This window comes from Trichosurus vulpecula, chromosome 5 (assembly GCF_011100635.1).
Source record: "Trichosurus vulpecula isolate mTriVul1 chromosome 5, mTriVul1.pri, whole genome shotgun sequence".
NCBI lineage: Eukaryota > Metazoa > Chordata > Mammalia > Diprotodontia > Phalangeridae > Trichosurus > Trichosurus vulpecula.
Genome location: NC_050577.1, coordinates 169,033,022 through 169,053,070, shown reverse-complemented (window position 1 = coordinate 169,053,070; position 20,049 = coordinate 169,033,022). Strand labels below are relative to the sequence as shown.

At 38.3% G+C, this 20,049-nt stretch overlaps 1 protein-coding gene across 3 annotated transcripts in view; it reads right to left on the bottom strand.

Moving 5' to 3' along the window:
* The window catches only part of USP6NL (USP6 N-terminal like), a 221,286-nt gene that overhangs the window by 47,517 nt on the left and 153,720 nt on the right, over window positions 1–20,049 (bottom strand). For all 3 annotated transcript variants that reach the window (XM_036760376.1, XM_036760378.1, XM_036760377.1), the window contains exon 6: window positions 11,977–12,057. In XM_036760376.1, coding sequence (XP_036616271.1) covers window positions 11,977–12,057 — 81 coding nt within the window. The remainder of the gene's footprint in view (window positions 1–11,976; window positions 12,058–20,049) is intronic.

Below are 20,049 nucleotides of genomic sequence, written 5' to 3'. Positions count from 1 at the left end.
CAAAAGCATTTGTTAAAATCTAATATGTGCATGTAAAACTAAAGTTCATATTTTTGGAAACCATATTCTCACAATTCTATAAGGCTGCAAGTCATGGAATACCACAGTATCTGAAAAGACTTAATATGGGTTACCCAGAGGGCAATGTGGCCAATTATGGTGAATATAAATTGTCTATAATATGACATGAATAACATGAACCTCGAGGAAGAAGTACAAAGGCAGTAGAAGGTGGGAATGATACCAAAAAGGCAGATAATAGAATAAAGGGGCAAGAGACATGAGAAGAAGGCAATGTAGAGTTGAACTGACTGACCAAAGAGTCAATATGGAGAAGGGAGGAGGATGTAGCCATGAAAGGGTGATGGTGCTGTGAGATATAAAAAAAAAAAAATTATGTTTCAAAAAAAAAACAAAAAAAACAAAACAAACCACTCAGGACACTGAAGAATACATGATTCAATTTGCACTTTCTTTCTTTTTTCTTCTTTTTTCCCACAGTGATTTCCTTTGTTTTAACTTGTGATGGAAAGAAAAGGAAAAAGAGAATGGCCATTCAGAATGTGGTAAAATTAATAGAAAGAAAAAGTACAAATCCTATGAATCCTCCTTGTTCTCTGGCCACTGGCTGTGGCTGTTGTTCCTGGGGGAAGTTTGATATCAAAGCTTCAGAACAACTGTTGAAGTGAATCAGGGAGAATCTGAGTGTCTGAGGGACATGTACTAGTTACATTCATTTCCTCTCCAGATGGTTAAGCTGATCCTTATTTCTATCTTTAAGGTTTGGAGTAGAATGGATATTAGACTATGCTTATTATTGATGGGTCTGCCTTTGCAACATCTCTTGATTGTATTCATCCCTCTCCATTGTCTCTTACTCAAACCATATTCAGGTTCCTGTTATTTCACATCTTGACAACTGTAAGAAACTTCTAACTGGAAGACAAGTTCCTTGAGGGCAGAGACTGCTTCATTTTTGTCTTTGCATCACCAATACTTCCTGGAGTGCCTTGTAACTTAGCGGGCATGTAAGAAAAGTTTAACAAATTTTTCTTGACTTCTATTTCTCTCAGCTAAAATCTATTCTGCAAACTGATGCCAGTATAATCTTCCTAAAGCATTGCTTCTATCTTGTCACACCACTCCATTCAAAAATCTGCCACAGCACCACTACACCCCACCCCCGCCCCGCCCATTGCTGATAGTCCAGATTCCTTGACTTCGATTTCATAGATGTCTACAAACTAGTACTACATTAGTTACCAACACACCTCTGGGTTGTTTGTCATGCTTTAAAGATTATTAAGGTCAATAAACTGAGTTTATAAAATGAAAAAAAATATGTTTCCACACAGGTGGAGGGAAGCGGTTTTTTTTCTTAGAGGACTAGTCTCCTTTTGCTAAAACAATTCTCAAAAAGGGGGAGAACCAGTTTCAACCGGGTCTGTGGTCAAAAGCTGAGCAAAGGGTAAGCTACACCTGAGATATGTATGCTTAATGGCTTCATGAATATTAGCTTCTCCTCCCCAGGAGGAGCTAAGGCTCATTTTAACCCACATGAGATCTATGCAGATATATATGGATGAAGGGGAAAATATGAAGTAGGCATATGGGGAAGTTGTACACCTCAGAGAACTCAGCCAATGAGGAAATGAGGGAGGGACTTTGCATTTCAGGGCAAGGATTTAAACGGCTAGCTTTTGCTTTTGATGTGTGGTGTTGTTCAGGCAGCACACTTACTTCTTGCAAGAACTGTAGAATAAATGAGCTTGCCTCATCTACCTCGGGAGTCTTCGTCATTCCTTCAGAAAATTCTATTCCTAACAGTGTGGGAAGTTAGGACAAAGAATAGGGTTAGGAGTATGACTGGACCCTCTTGCCCCTTTCTCACAGCTCTGTAAACATCACTGCAGAAACCAAAGTATGTTGCACAGGACAAACAAGCATCTTGGATTCTTTGTTTTGCTGCCAGGGACAAAGAATTCATCTGCACATGGCCCGTCTACTGATAGTGAGCCTTCCTATACTTAACTTGGGTGGTACTTAGAAAGCAGACTGAGTTTGTTGCTAGGGCCAAACTCAAAATCTGGAAGAAGCTGCCTGAACTACTGCTCTACTAAGCACTTAGTTCCATGGTAACACCATAATAGGATGCTCTAAATGGATGATGAGTTGAACAACATCACCAAGGCACTTTGCAGCCCTGGACAGTTCTGGCTATATCAAGCATTAACAACATGATTACAAAATGACACTAAACAAAACAAGGCTGCACTACTTCATGAAGCTAGTTAACAGTGCCCTGAGGAACTTAAAAAGTTTTGTTTACATACAACTTTTTTGGATATACTGTGCACAAGTGACCTATGTTCAATGTAATCTGCTTCTGCTCCCCTGCCCCTCTTCTTTTTCAATTGACCAGGGTTAAGTCACAAACTCTCACCCTTTCTTTCTTTCCTTTTAAACCCCTCTTTATAAAACTCCCTTCAAGGTTAGCATTTGTTTTGCTTCCCCAAATCCTTCCCCAAACCCATATTCCCTCTCATTCCTTCCTCTCCCCTCTCTTAAATGCAGGTTTAAAATATATTTAATTAAAATTTAAGTGTGTATTTTACTCCTTTGTGACCATATCAGATGAAAATGAGGTTGCCTGTTCCCTCCATCCCATTCTCCTTGTTTGCAGTCTTCTACCAGTGCATTCTAAATATGTGACATGTTGCCTCACCCCTATCCCTCCTTTTTTCCCTAGTGTATTCCTTCTTCTTTCTCTTCCCTTTCTTCTTTTAAGTTCATCAAAGTAAAGCAAAATCATTCCCAGGCCCTGTGTCTTATTTAATTCCCCCCATGACTGCAATGTCATCAGAGTTCTGAGGGGACACTTGTTATCATTTATTAGAAGGTAAACATTACTTCTTGTTCTAGTCCCTTGTGATTGTTTGCTTTTATTTATCATGTTTCTTTTGATTCTCACATTTGTATTTTAAAATCCCACTCAGCTTTGGTCTTTTCATCGAGGATGCTTCGAATTCTCCTATTCCATTAAAAGTTCATTTTCCCTGAGTAGGATTGTAGTCAGTTTTGCTGCATAAATTATTCTTGGTTATGAGCTTCCATCTTTTGTCTTTTAGAATATCAATATTCCAAAGTGCTCCTCTTCTTTACAGTAGAAGCTGCCAAACTTTGTGTAATTCGGATTGTGGCTTCCTGATACTTGAACTCTGTTTCTGGATGCTTGAAACTTTTTTTTTCCTTTGACCTAGAAACTCTGAATTTTGGCTCTCACACTCCTGGTAGTTATCATTTTGAGATATCTTTCAGGAGTTGACTGGTAAACTCTTATTCTACTTTTCCCTCGGTTTCAAATATGTCTTGATTTATTTTCTTGAAATATGGTATTCAGGTTTGGGGAGCAGAGGAGTTTGCATGGTTTTCAGGTAATCCAATGATACTTAGATTGTTTTCTCCTTGACCTGTTTTTATATGAATTATTTTATATTTTCTTCTATTTATTCGGTCATTTGACTTTCAATATTGATTTTTATCGCAGAGTCCCTTATCTTCCATAGTTCCATTCGAATTTTCATGTAGTCTATTACTTGATTAAGGTTTTGTGCCTCTTGTACTATGTTATTAATACTCTTTCCAAGTCTTTCCTTTAGTGTTTTAATTTCTTTTCCAATTCTTTTCTCAAGAAATCTCATTTCATTTACAACAGAATTTTAAAAGTCTCTCTTCATTCCTTCCAGAAATTCCAGTTGACCTTGTAATCAAACCATGTTTTTCTTGTGGCTTTGCTTGTAGAAGTTGTGGAGTTATTCTTTTCTTCTGGGTTTGTGTCTTGGTGTATCCTCTGGCTCCACCAAAGCCTTTTATTATCGGTCTTTTTATATTCACTCATTTTTCCATCATTATTTCCCAAATTGGGACTGCGTTAGGGTCAGGATCCAGGCTTTTCTGGAAGGAATGTCAAGGTCTTTTTTGATCTGAGCTACAGCCTCTTGGGTCCTACTGCTACTTTCTTGGGGTACTGAGTTCTGGATCCTTCAAGGACCTTAAGGGACAGCTCTGGACAAGGTCAGATACTCACTCTGTTCTTGCTCCTTGCCTTCAAGCCACCATTCTCCTTACCCCAGTGTAGAGCCAAAGGTCTGGCACCCCCAGGTGCAGAGGTCCCTTCTGCAGTCCATGATGTATCTGTAACCTAACTCTAGGATCAATGTGATAGAGTTATCAGTTGGCTCCTTCCTGTTACTTCTTCCTAAACACTGTCTGGTCCAATTGTGCTGTATCTCTGGTCACTTTTTGTGTAGTACACACAAGGTCTGACTAGGTTGGTTCTCTAGTGCCCACATACCTCAGTCTGTATTCCTATATCAATCTCAGCCAGAAAAATAACTCACTCTGACTTTTTTTAGATTTCCTGATTGTGACATTATACAGTCACCTCTCTAGGTCTTTGTTGGCATAGTTATGGGGGAGTGGTGGACTATACTGCCTCTGTTGTCTTTACTGGTTTCTCAGACTTTAGTCCGCTTGGTTTTGCTGAAATGTTTGACACTTGTTGACTGAATATTAAAACTCAGGTAAAAAAAATACTGAGTAAGTGAAAACATAAGGCAAATGATCATTTCCACAGAACCCTTCATTCAATGCTACACAAATATCCACTCACATTTATATGTATTTTAAGATGTATAAGGTGCTTTCCTTACAACAATCCTGTTAGGTAATAAAATTGTTCTCGTTTCAGAGATGAGGAAATGAGGTTTAGAGGGATAAAATAACTTCTCCAAAGTTATACAGATGACAATTATATGAACTAGAACTCAAACTTGCATTTTCTGACTGTAAGACTAGTATTTTTATACCACCAAACAAATATGACTACACATAGGCTTTTCCTCACCATGAGGTTACACATATGTCACTTTCAAAGAACCCAAATGGAACTATTATTAAAATTTGTACTCTAAAAGTTTAAATAGTCACTCCTACATTTATATTTAAGACATCTTAATTTCACTATATTATTACTGTGTAAGTAAAGAGTTGGTAAGAAAAAATATATATCTCTTTTGGAAAAGAGAAATATAGCAACTTCTTTTTCTTAAAGTACTTTTTAAAACTACAGTTTATAGGATGAATCAGAAGAGGTATTTCTTTTAGAAAGTGCATCATGTCTCACACTAAATAAGTCTACATGTACACCACCTAAAGCTACTATCATTACAGAGAATAGTGTTTTAAAATTATATATCAAAGAAGATAGTTCCATTAAAATCTTTCTTAATGGAGAATGCATTAGTCTGAGTTGCTATTAGGTTAGGCTAATGGAGTCCCTCTTTACAGCTTACATAGATATTTTCATAAATATATATGTAAAGAAGAATACAGTTACATAATCCTATGAACATTATAACAGATGGTTTATGAAGTTGTAAGTGTAGGTGCCAAGCATGGTCATTTGTCTTGTCCTTTTCTGGTCCTCATACAATCTTTTTATTGAGACAAAATGCAAATTACTTGATAAACTTCATATCAGTATAAGAGACAACATAATTTTCAACAATTATATAGGCCCAACATCTATGTTTTGAGTTAGATTCAATTCTGAACTAGATTATCCTTAGCCATAACTGTGCCATTTATTTAACATCACACAAACTCATTAACAATGATATATTAGCTTTTAAAGAGATGGTCATTATAGACAAGTCTCAGGTAACATAGAAGAGATGAAAAAACCTCCAAAATTATGATATAACAAGCTAAAAAGGACTAACTGCCTTGAAGCATACCTTCATATAATGTGGAACAACACTTAGAATGCTAGGAAATTGCAGACAAAATTATAGGGTAGTAATAAAAAATAAGGTGTCTTTTGGAATACATAAACCCTTTGCATTAACCACAAATCTAAGGGAGGACTATAAATAGCAACAAGTTTTGCATATAACGAACCTAGAAAACAGAAGAATATTCATATTTTAAACATTTTTAAAAAGTCTTACACACTGTAGCAAAGGTGCACACTTGCACACTGAAACTTAGTTATCATCATCTGAATTGCCTTCTAACAAAAAGATAAACAATATATAACTATACAACAAAATGACTAATGTTACAAAAGAAATGGAAAGTGTTAACTATCCTTTGGACCTCCATTTCTATTATCACATCTAATAATTAACTGAAATCTAACTAGATGAAAGCTGTTATCACATGAACTGTCTAAAATCCCAATATATTTTTGTAATACTAACAACCTTTATTTTGGGAAATTCTAAATTAAGAGGAAGAAAGAAAGGAATAAGCATTCACAGAAGGCCTACTATGTGCAACAACGTGCTAAGTGCTTTTTACACATATTATCTCATTTGATCCTCACGATAATTCTGCAAGGTAGGTGCCACTCTCATCCCCATTTCACAAGGTTATAGAGCTAAGTGTCAGAAGCCATATTTGAACTCAGATCTTCCTAACTCCAGACTCTATCCACTGTGCCACCAGATGCCTTTATGGAAAACACCTTAATTAAAAATTAGCCATGAAACTGATAGAGCTGTATTTGATCAATTTAGAGACTCCTTCCAGTTATGCCTATTACAGCAAACATATATGGATCATCCCTTAGAACTCCTGCCAGTATTATGCTATAAAGCACCCACAGGATATCCAAAGTTGCTAGAGGCTTTCCTCAAAGATCTCTTGACATTTCACAGGCTCAAAGGATCATAGATACAGAGTTGGAAAAAAAAATCTCAGAGGCTATCTCTTTCCACTGTACTATACTGCCTCAATTACACTGCAAATACTAGCGGAGCATGAAGAGAAGTTCACAGTTATCACTCTTGCTGTGTAAGTAAGTACTTCAAATCTTTTCCCACATATACAACTCTCTGATGACATCCTTTGTATTACTTTTTCTGTAAAATTCCTAATTGGCAATATTTTATTGTTTATCCACAACTCTATGCACCTCTTCCGTTGATCTACTCAATGTCATAATATCAGTTTAAGGATACTGATGGGTCTTTGTTTCAGAAAGAAGCTTGGTTACATTAAAAGCTCGGCACGATTTCCCAAAGGCAATCCAATCTTCTTTCTTCCCAGCATTCAATCCTGAGCCCAGTTCATTGTCCACATGTAACATCTTTCCCAAAATATATGTACTGATGGACCAGACCTATGGTTTGTCCATCCAAATGCGTATCATAGTCAAGATAATAAACATTTTTTATCCATCTGGTTTCTCCTATGTGGACAGTTAGGTCAAACTCTTGAGTGACTATGGATCTCATTTAGGAGGTACTAAAGTGTTTCAGGGTTTGATACTATCATCATAATTTATTATTCAAACAGTATTTGGCAATAACACTATATACATGGCATCCATCTGTCAATCAAGCATTACACTGGACATCTGCCATTTTAGTCCAGGTCCTTATCACTTCTCCCCTGAACTACTGCCTACTAACTGGTCTCCTCGCCTCAAGTATCTCACCATTCTAGTCTATTCTACCTATTTACTACCAAAGTAATTTTCCTTAAGTACTGATTACCCTATTCAATCAACTCCGGTGACTTCCTATTGTCTCTAGAATGAAACATAAAACCCACCACAACGCTGGCCCAACTAACCTTGCCAGTTTCATTGGAAATTATGTACTCCTTATCCTTCACTCTATGATCCAGCCTTTTCTCAGTTCCTCACTCATGACATTCCATCTCCTTTCTTTGTGCTTTTTCATTGGTATGTCTGAAATACATTACCTCCTTATCTTTACCTCACAGAATCCCCCTCTTCCTTTAAGAAACCATCTTCTGTATGAATGCTCTCCTGATTCTCCCAACTGTTAGTGCCTTCCCTCCCAAACTTCTTTCTGTATGTGTGTGTGTACACACACACACACACACACACATATATTATGTATACGTATATGTATGTGTGTGTGTGTGTGTGTATATATGTGTGTGTGTATATATATATATATATATATATATATATATATATATATATATATATATATAAATAAAACTTACATTTATTCAGCATGTATTTTTATATGTACTTATCTCCTCCATTATAGTTTAATGTGAATTGGGATTGTTTCATTCTTTTGGGGGAGGGCTATCCCCAGTGACTGGCATACAGTAGACACTAAATAAATACTTATTGATTGATGATAATGGCTAACAACTGCAGAAAGAATGCTTTCCCCAGTTTTATGCCTTTAAAAGTCAGGTATGTTATTACCAAAAAATAGGCAAGTGTGAAAATATCAATAATAATATATATGCACACTTTCTAATGTCTAAAAGATCTTTGAGAATTAGTGAAATGCAAATGAATTGGACTTTATCATACTACCAGGAATCTTATTATCAATAAACTCATCAACCTATGCAATTGCATCAGTCTTGGTACTCACACCTCATTAGTATTCTCAATGTCCTACACCCCTCTGATAAGAGGATTAGAAGGCAGGCTCCTCCCACAGCATACATTTAAAGAGTGCTAAAAGGCCAGCCATTTCTTTATTTGCCACCTGCCACTCTCCTCTGAATGGGACTCTATCTATTCTGAGGTACTTCCCCTCCCTATTCTTTTCAGTTTTCTTTTTTGTGTTGTCTTCTCCCATTAGACTGTAAGTTCCCTGAGGGCGATGACTATCTTTTTCATATTTGTATCCCTAGCTTTTATTTAGCACAATACCTGGTACATAGTAGGCACTTAATAAATGTTTACGGACTGACAAATAACAGGCATCTTTGATTAAGGTATGAGGAAGGAATGCAAATGATATTCTATAACAGACCATACATTTGCAGGCATATAACTGACTGAACAGCATAAAGAGAGAAAACTGTGCTTATGATTTGTTGATCACTTACAGCAAAATACTGCCTTAAAGGATCTTTTCCAACACGATATCTCCTGTACATATGTTAATATGACATAAGATCTCTTGAGAGAGAACGCCAGGAAACACTTTAGCGACCCCTTGTTTAGCCACATATAGCCATTTTGTTGATACTTTAAAACATGATTGCTGGAAGATAGCGAAGTATTGTGGCATAGTGGATAGTAAGCTGGTCTTAAATCCGGGAAGACCTGAGTTCAAGTTTCATCACTGATACATAATGGTTCAGCAACCCTAAGCAAGTCACTTAAACTCTCAGTGATCTATGCAAATCTCTAAGATCAGAAATTGCAAAGAAGGTGCCATTCAACACTGGTAGAGGGAGTTTCTTCTCAGAATTACTCTAATTATATATACCAGTGAATAAATATACCAATATACTAGTAAAATCACAAAGTCAAAATCACAATACCCATAACCATAACCCCACACTTGAGTAATATTCTCTGCTGCACAGCTCTTAGTTTCATGACATGGAGCTTTGTCTACGTGATACTTCCTTTTTTGTTTTAACTCTGTCATAATAGTATAGCACTTATGAAACTGACACCACTCACTAAAAGTTCAATGAGAGTTTTGGGCTACCTTTTCTAGAAGTGGTAGTTGTTTATATAGCATAGTGCCTGTGACGTATAAAGCAATGTAGTATTTGATGAATGACTTATTGATGGAAATGTACTATCCAAGCCATCCTTTTATGTCCTATACCTACCTATAAGTAGTTTTTGGCGGGGGTGGTGCGCTAAAAAGGGATGAGGGTGAAGTCTGTGGACATAAAATGAAGTCAACTGACTGATACAGGAACTTAATTCACGACCTTGATGTTATTGCAAAATGGTCAGTTCAACTGCGTAACCCAGATTTAGTTATTAATGAGACTTGATTTCGCTCGCAAATATTCAGGTTGCCAAAAATGTTCACTATTTCTTGAAATTATAATTGCCCATCCAAATTTCTCACAGGTGCTCTATTTTCCAATCTCCTCCATCAGAATCACACTACCACCTTTCATATTATTCTTTGCTCTTTTCCAAACCTATGCTTGCTCTCATATCATATCAGGGAAAGGTACAGATTATCAAGTTCTCTCCTGAAAGAATCCTACCTTTTCAAAGAAAACACTACAGAATGTGCAAGGGAAGAGTCCTACCAAATTACTACCTTTCATTTACTTCCTATGAAATATGTCCAAATAAATAACACATATTTAAAAAACCATAAAACACAAAGGTGCCATATATTTTTGTTTTTCTAGCTGTTTCATTTTTCCATTCTAGATAGTAGAGCTCATACTTTCTTTCTACACTTACCTACTTTGGAATTTCTGAATCCTTCAAGAGACATGATTTCAATCAGTGTAGATACTCTCTCCAACAAAAGAAAAAGAATGACCTCCTCCCATGCCTTCTCATCCTGTGATTATTCTTCATGTTTTCCCACAAATACTCCATGGAGGATCTATTCAAGTAATGCCTTCTAGGTGATCTTTAAATCCCCAGAGTATTTTAGGCATACTCAAACACTAAATAAATCAATATTCTTCATTTTGCTTGCTTCCTAATCATTTTGCAAGTTGTAACATAATAATTACAATAGCTCATTATGTAGCACTTTATATTTTACAAAATGATTTCCCTCACAACCATAAATATTACCTAAGAGGTAATATTTCCCTCCGGTGTATCAAGAAGATATTTAAATTATTCATAATGATAAAAAGACATTTATAATACCAGTAAAGTATTTCAGTTGAACTAAAGTGACAATAACTGATACATAGTTACAGTACATAGAGCCTTACAGTTTACAATATGCTTTGTATGTTACTTCATTTTAACCTTACAACAATGCTACAAGGTAGGAAATAAGGTATTGTTATCCCCATTTTATGGACTTAAATCCACATCTTCCTGATTCAATTTCCAGAACTCTGTCCATGGCATAACTTTTACCTTCAATAATAGGGTAAAAAAGGACTGAAATTAATATGAAACTGTTCAATGGTTCTACAAAAATGATGTCAAATATTAACATATCATGCCTTCAAATTACCATGGAACCTAACGAATATAAAGTAAGTTTTCTGGTTCATATATATTCAGCACAGGAGTAAGGAACATATCTATAAGTGTCATTTTATCACCACCCTTCTTCATAGGTTTACACAAGTTATCTTTAAGGTTATTTAAGATGCTGTAACTCCATGGTCTCAGAGGACTGCTTGTATGATAGAGGGAATCTGCTGTCAGAGGAAGGGATTTCAATCCCAGCTCTACTTTTTACTACCTGTGTGATCTTTGGACAAATCACTTAACCTCTATGAGCCCCAGTATCCTCATCTGTTGTTGTTGGGTTTTTTTTTTTTTAAAGAGGGCATAAGGAAGGAAAAGATGATATCTAAGGTCCCTCAAACTGTCCATCTATGATCCCACTGTCAAGGAGAAATGGATGTTATTGCCACTAGTAAGGCACTTTCCCTGAAAAGATACTTTTACCAATGGCCTCAGAGAACAAGACGAGGCATATTATTTTTGGATGTCACCAATTTGAGAATTTTGGGATGTCATTAATTGTCATAAATTGTAACATATGACTATGCATATGTTACAGTGGTTTTGTATTTCTTTTTTCTTTGGGGGAAAATGGGGAAGGTAATTTTATTTCTCTGATATATCAATGCTTAGAAGCATAGGCTCTTTCTCCCTTCCCACACCCCTCTCCATATGCATACAAAAATACATACATACAGACAGACAGACAGACATAAAACAACTATAAATCAATAAATGGATATCCTAGCTTACAAATCAGTCTCCTGTAAAGCTGCCAATCATAAATCAGTTCACCAGAGTCTGATCATCATATGATGAACAGATAAAACTGATTTTCCAGAACTGAAAAGCTGAGGAACAGATTCTAGGTAATAAGTCTGAAAGAGAAGCAACTCCTACATCCAAATACAACCTACAACAATAAATCAGTAATTATTTTATTTGACTGAAAGCAATGTTAACAGCACTTATTGGTAAGTTTATTAAGGTTATTTAAATACCTTTTCTGTATTCTTGTATTTTTCCCAGCTTTTCAGCATTTTCAGCCATTTTGTACTTCTTTCAATTTCCAGGTGCTTTTGCTGAAATGTAATTAAAATGCCTTGTTATTGTTTTTCAAGGTTCCTTTGTTTACAAATTACATCTGTTAATAAAGGAAATGCTACTAAAAAGTATTACTAAAGGAAGCCAACTTGTCTTACATTCACCAACAAATCTTTAGTTGAAGCTATTTTTAAATAAATTTTTATTGATAATCTTTATTTTGTTTTTGTTCAGTTATTTTTTTACAGTCATGTCCAACTCTAGGTGACCCCATTTGGAGTTTTACTGGCAAAGATAACTGGAGTGGTTTGTCATTTCCTTCTCCATCTCATTTTACAGATGAGGAACTGAGGCAAACAAGGTTAAATGACTTACCCAGACAGCTAGTAAGTGTCTGAGGTCCGATTTGAAGTGAGGAAGATAAGTTTTTCTGATTCTAGGCCTGTCACTTTATCCACTGAGGGAGTCAAGAAAGAGGGAGTTCTGCCCCTAACTTTTGTTTTACTAATACTTAAATTTCTCCTTATATCTCCCCATCCTCCCAACAAAGACTGTCCCATCCCATATAAAAAAGGTTTGGGTTTTTTTTAAGGAAAAAGAGAAAGAAATCATCAAAATCAAATAATATATAGAAAAAGTCTGAAAATATATGTGATGTTCCACATCCATGGACTTGCTTGCTCTGCTAAGGAGGAAAAGTATCTTCTTAAATCTCTCTTTCAGACCCATGTCTGTTATTTTAAACTCTGCAACATTCACTTTCAATTGCTTTCTGGTTGTTTTTTTTTTCAGTTGAATTATTGTAGTCACTCTGTATGTTGTTTTCTTGATTCCGCTTATTGAATCTCCATCAGTTCATGTGAGTCTTTCCATGTTTCTCTGTGTTCATCAAATTCAGTTTCTAACTATACAGTATTACTCCATTCCATCTACATACCACAATTTGTTTAGCTATTTCCCAATAGATGGGCATCAACTTTGTTTTTGTTTTTTTGCTATCACAAAAATGCATACTGCCACAAATATTTTAGTGTATATGGAGACTTTCTTCTTATGAATGACTTCTTTGGGGTATATGTCTAATAATGAATTTCAGGGTCAAAGAGTATAGGCACCTTAGTCATTTTACTTGAACAATATTGCTTTCCAAAACAGTTGTACTGATTCATAGCTCCACCAACAATGCCTTGGTCTAACCTTCTTCTCATAACCCTTCCCCATCAACTATTCTCAGCTTTTATTGTTTGTTGAATGTGAGGTAAAACCTCAGGGTTATTTTGATTTATATTTCTCTTATTATTAGTAATTTGGAACATTCTTTCAAATGGCTATTACTTCTTACGAGAACTCTCTGTCCATATCCTTTGACCACTTCTCAATTATGGAATGAATCTGATCTTCTAATTTTTTTTAAAGGTATCTTTAATATTTAGATTATACATTCATTTTGAATCTGTGTGGCATGGCACAAGATGATATAAGTCTAATTTCTGTCAAGACTACTGCCAAGTTTTCCCAGAAGTTTTTAAAATAGGAGTTCTTTCCTAAGTAATTTATGTTTATTCAACAATGAGCTATTGAGAGCCATCATTTCTGATTCTCTTTTGTCTAGTCTGTTGCACTGATCTATTTCTCTATTCTTTTAAACCAATACCAAATAGTTCTCATGAATGCTGCTTTGTAAAATGGTTTGAAGTCCAAAAAAAGTCCACCTTCATCCCTTTTTTATTTTCATTATTTCTCTTGATATTATCTATCTTTTCTTTCTCCAAATGAATTTTCTTATCATTCTATCGAGCAGTGATTGGAATAGTACTAAAGCTATAAATTAATTTCAGTAGTATTATATTGGCCTGGCCCATCCAGGAATATTGCATGTTTCTCCAGCTATTGACATTGTTCTTCATTTTTTAAAGGAAGACTTTATAACTGAATCTTTATAAATATTTTGTGTGTACAATATTTGTGGAGTAAATATAAAGTAATTTTTAGAGAGTGGTTCACTAGCACCTAGGGAAATTAGGAAAGGCTTCAAGAAGGAAGTGGCAACTATGTTTTGAAGGTAGCTAGAGATTTTAAAAGGTGGAGGTGAATAGGTAGAATATTGTAGGCATGGAAGATAGTCTGTAAAAAGATGTGAAAGAGATGGAATGGTGAAAAAGTACATCACTCTGGCTGGATTATAAAGTATGTGAGGGGTAGTAATGTGTAGTAAACCTGTAGAGAAAGGCTTTCAGAGAAAAAGAGACAGTCCATTCTGTTAAGTCTCCAGCATTGTCTCATGCCTTGGGTTAAGGAGAGTAACAGCATTTCTTCAGATCCAAACCCCTCCAGAACTGCTAATGGCCCAGAGGTGGCTACACTCTGAGGCCAAAATCTTAGAGACAATGAAAATCTACCTAAACTTACTCCTAAATGATGAACCTCCTCTCCTTGGTCATAACCTCTCCATCCCAGGGATTCTGAAACTCTTCCCTCTTTATGACAAAAATCCTATCCCCTACTGCAGATCCCCTATTTCCATTCCCTTTGTCTTTTTCCATTTACTCCACCTTCTGGTTTTCACTGAGACCTGGCTGCCTCCTGATTACACCTCCCTGGCCTCCCTTTCCAGCACTGGCTGCATTTTCACTCATCCTCTCTGTCCTGACACCCTCCCCCATCCCCTACTCACTGGTTAAGATGGAGGAGTTGGAGTACTCCTTGATCCCTTCTGCCATTTCCAGGTTTTCTTTCTCCCATCGTTATACAGTAGCCTTTCCTCTTTTGAGCTTCATTCAATCCATAAATACCACCCAATAAAAATTCTAATAGCTGTTACCTACTGTAATCCAGGATACTCTGCCCCTCCCCCTTTCTTTCTTCAATGATTTCAGTGCCTAGCTCATAGTGTTTCTCTCTCCCTCAACTCCTACCCCATCAACTCTGAAACTCACAGCTCCGGCACCCTGAACCCCCTGGGCTCCTCACTCCTTCTGACTGGAGACGATGGAGGGTGGACACTGGAAAGGTCCTGCCCCATCCTCTACCATTTAAGGAGGACACCCTGGGACTTCATCTCATTATTTCCCACCCAGCTCCTCTTCTGGATTTCATAATCTCCAGGAACTCATCATTCTGCAAGATGAAATAAACTCTTAAACTTAAGCCTCCTCAGATCATTTCCCACCTAAATGTGGGGGCTGGTACCCCACCTCTTTCAGCTTATTTTTATGTGTTGTCTTCCCCATTAGACTGTGAACTCCTTAAGGGTAATGACTGTCTCATTACTCTTTGTATCCCTAGCAGTTAGCACAGTGCCTGGCACATAGTAGATGCTTAATAAACGTTTATTGACTGACTCTGAGAATGGGGTACTTAAACATACATACTGATACTTCCCTCAAGCAGTCACAGTCCATCAACTTAAGTCATTTCCCATAACCTACTCCTCCAGCCACTATGTCTATACACAGTTATTAAATTTGCTGTCAAAATGGTTTTGCTTCCACATTCATGAACTGCAAAATTCCTTTATCTAATGACACACAATCAGTTGTCATTCTACTTCTCCCTCTGCCTTACAATCCCAAATCCTGTTATTCAATTCCATTCAATAAACATTTATTAACTGTCTTCTATGTGCCAGGCACTGTGCTAAGTTCTGGAAATATAAGAAGAGGCAAGACAGTCCCTGCCTTCAAGGAACTTACAATCTAATGGGGGAGATTATATGCAAACAAATATACACAAAGCAAGCTATATACAGAATAAATAGGAAATTATTAACAGAGGGAAGGTACCAGAATTAAGAAGGGTTGGGGAAGGCTTCCGTAGGAGGTGGGATTTTAGCTGAGACTTACAGGAAGCCAGAGAGGTCAGTAATCAGAGTGGAGGAAAGAGAGAAATACAGGCATGAGGAACAGTCAGAGAGAATACCCAGAACTCAGAGATGGAGTATCTTGCTCATGGAACAGCCAGGAGGCCAGAGTCACTGAATCAATGAGAATGTGTTAGGCAGTAAAGTGTAAGAAGACTAGAAAAGTAGAAAGAGGCTAGGTTATGCAGGGCTCTGAATGCCAAACAAGACTTTGTATTTGTTCCTAGAGGCAATAGGATGCCATTGGAAATTACTAAGTAGGGGGAGGAGGGGTAACCAGAATGGCCTTTGTTTTCTTTGAATGACTCAGCTTACCTCATTGAGCCTCTGGATGCTGTGGCTTGCTCTTCTGGGGCAGGAAGCCCAGAGAGCATGTCAGGAAGCAGAAAACTTCCTGTGTGATGAGTCATGGGGCTGGCTGAGGGGAGGTGTTAGCTCCAGAACCTGGTCTACGCTAGGGGGAGGGGCCAAGTCAAGAACCAATCAGCCCTGGTCATTCAGGCGGTGCTTGATGATGTCAAAAACTCTATAAGAGGGGAGAGGACAGCTTGAAGCTCTCTCTTTCCTCTTCCAGTTGGTGTGGGAAGCAGCAGCAAGCAAGCGTGACTCTGGGCCAGCCCTTGCTCTCGGGCTGAGCCCAGATGTTGGTAACTATGAATTGTATTGGGTCTGTCTGTTGATACTTGTAATTTGTTTGTATTTTGGTTTTGAGGTTCGGGGTGCTGGTTTGTTTTTCCCCCGAACTAAATGAATGTTTTGAGCCTCAGGGTGCTGTTTTTTTTTCCCCTGAAGTAAGTCAATGAATCTGTATTTGGTCTGTCTCTTGATGCTTGTCTGTATGCTCCCCTGAACTCACCGAATGCTAACTGAATGCTGGCGTTCTCCCCTGAACTAAATGAATGTTGTCTGTATGCTAAGTGAATGCTGGATTAAAGTAAGCTGGTCAACCCCTTCACTGTGCTTTCCTTGTTTAAGCAGATAAAAAGAACCTGTGCTTTCCCGGCAGCCTCCTGGGTCCCAGCAGCCCCCTGGTGCCGGCTGTGGGGGAGGGATCTTACTCCCCCAGAGAAGCTGCTAGCTGGGTTGTTAAAACAGGAGGTGACATGATCAGACAAGTTCCAGGAAAATTATTTTAATGGATGAATGGAGAATGAATTGGAGTGGGGAGAGACTTGAAGTAGGCAGATCCACTAACAGGCTATTGAAGTAATCAAGGTGTGAGGTGATGAGGATCTGCATTGGAGGGGTGAAAGCATCAGAGGAGAAAAAGGCGGGGCATATCCAGAAGATGTTGCAAAGGTGAAATTGGCAGGCCCAGACAGCCTGGGAGAGAACCGATGGGTCAAAGAACTGGAGGTCGTAGTGAAGATGAAGAATAAAGTTACGTAAAGGAAGACAGAAGCAGAAATGAACTTGCTCCTCCTCCCTTAACACCTTCATCTAAGAACACTGCCTCTTATTTTACTCCCCAAAAGATCATTTACTGAGAAATCCCTTTTTCCCCTCCTCCTCGTCTCATGTTACCCAGATGCCTTCTGCTATCTCCTCCTTCACCTCTCTCTCTCATGATGAAGTGGTTGCCTCTCTTTGCTAAGACAAATCTCTCTAGGAACAGCTAGCTGGTACAGTGGATAAAGAGGTGGGTCTAGAAGAAAACCTGAGTACAAATCTGCCCTCACACTTATTGTGTGACCCTGGGCAGAACTGTTTGCCTCAGTTCCTCACAGGGTTGCTGTAAAGATTAAATAAGATAATATTTTTAAAGTGTGGCAATGACTGACATATAGGAAGTACTTAATAAACATGTGTTCCCTCCCTTTCCCCTTATAAGCACATAGTCCCATTCTTTCCGATCTTCTCTAGCAGATTGCCTCCTCTATCATCCCCACTCTCACTTACCTTCAGTTTCAGTCTACTAGCTGTTTCCCTATTGCCTACAAACATGCCTATTTCTCAACCATCCTCAAAAACCCTCATTTGATTCATCCAGCCCTGTTAGTTATTATTCCATCTCTCCTCCCTTTTGTGGCTAAAGTCCTTGAGAAGGCCACCTACATCTGACACCTCCAATTCTTTTCCTCTCACTTGGGCAAAGCCAAGATGGCAGAGTAGTGGCAAGCAGTATCATGAACTCCTTACCACAAACTCCTCTAAACAGATAAAGATAATGTACCACACCTACTCCTGATGAGGAAAACCAGAAAAAATCATGGTGAGTCATTTTTCCAGCCTGGTTCAGCATATGGAGACAAACGGGGATTTTTTAGACAGTGTCAAGCCAGGAGTACACAAAAAGTGAGAATTTTAGCAACCAAGGAAAGATTATGCACCAGGGCAAAAAGAGGTCCCAGAACCATACCAAGGTATCCATACTGAGGCAGTGGGACAGGAACAGATGTGAACTTGCAACTCTGTTGCCCACTCCCATTCTAGATCACAAGTCCAGAGTGCTCTAAGAAGGGTACCTACACACACAGGGATGGTGTTCTCAGGAAGAGAGTTCTTAGAGATGTATTAAGAAAGGAAGAAATTAAGAAGTAGTAAGAAGCAGCAAGTTGGCTCCGATTCCAAGTCAGAACAGGGTTTAATTTCCAACATCTTGCCCAGTTTCCAGAGGAATAACTAGGGTAGGCGTCCCAGACAAAAAGACAGCCTGTAATTCTGATGCTCAGAAACAACAGTTTTTCAGCTTGTTGACATGGGCTAAGTATAGCAGCAATCTACTCTTGCTCAGACTCAGTTAAGAAACAAGAAGAGCCTAGGCTAGGAGAGGCAGTAATCAGACTCTGCCCTTGATCAGACCATTTTCGGAGCAAAGAAAGCTTGCAGGTCCCCAACTTGTCCTTGAGATTTTGAAATCATGCAATACTCCAAGAAAGCAGCAGCAAGATCAGCCCAGACCTTCCCTCCAGAAGTGCTACAGAGCCCAGCCTGAACATCAAGTCCAAAGTCAGGAAGTAGGCTGGAAGAATGAGCAAACACAAAAAGTATCCCACCATAAAGAGCTGTTATGGTGGCAGGGAAGCTCAGGATAGAAACCCGTTAGATAAGAATGACTCCAAAATATCTAAATGCAAAGCCTCAGAGAAAAACTAGCCTGGGCAAAAACTCATCCAGAATGCCTGGCAGAGATGAAACAAAAGAAACAAACATTCTCTCATTTTCAAATGCCTATTGAACACCTTGAACTGAAGGTCCAATAGACATCTTAAACTCAACATGTCCAAAACTGAACTCATTCACTTTCTCCTCACACCCTACCTTTTCCTAACTTCCCTATTGCTATTGAGAGTTGTCCTCCCAGTGACCCAGGCTCACAACTCCTCACTCTCTCTCACATCTAATTTGCTACCAAGGCCTGTCAATAACACATGCAACATCTCTTGAATACACTGCCTTCTCTCCTCTGACACTGCCACCATCCTGAATCAGGCACTCATCACCTCACACTCAGATTATTGCATTAGTCAGCTGGTTAGTCTCTCTGTCTCAAGTCTCTCCCCCTCTAGTTCATCTTTCACTTACTTGACTATCAAAGTGATTTTCCTAAAGCAAGGTCTCACCTGGAGATAGGGTCCTACCCTCTCCCCCAGTTCAATAAACTCCAGCAGCTCCCCATCAAATACACAATCTTGTTTGGCCTTCAAATCCTTTCATAAGCTGCCTGCCCCCCACCTTCCAGTCTTTGGTACACACACACACACATTCTAATCCAGTGACACTGGTCACTTTGCTGTTCCTTACACAAGACACTCCATCTCCCAAATCAGGGCATTTTTACTGGCTGTCCCTCATACTTGGAGCTTTTTCCTTCCTCATCTTTGCCCTCCTGGCTTCCTGAAGGTGCCAGATAAATTCTCACCTTTGACAGGGAGTCTTTATAATGATTTCTATTAATTCTAGTGCTCTGCCTCTGTTGATCATTTCAAAGTTGTCCCGTACATAGCTTGACGGTACACAGTTGTTTACAAGTTGTCTCCCCCAGAGAGGGAGCTCCTTCAGAGCAGACACTGTTATCTTTCTTTGTATTCCGAATACTTAGCACAGCGCCTGGCATAAGGCACTAAATAAGTGTTTGCTGATGGTCTGATTTGACTAGCTTATCCTGGAGAGAAGAAGAAGTCACTAAAAGTTCTTGCACATAAGAATGACATGGTCAGACATATCCTCT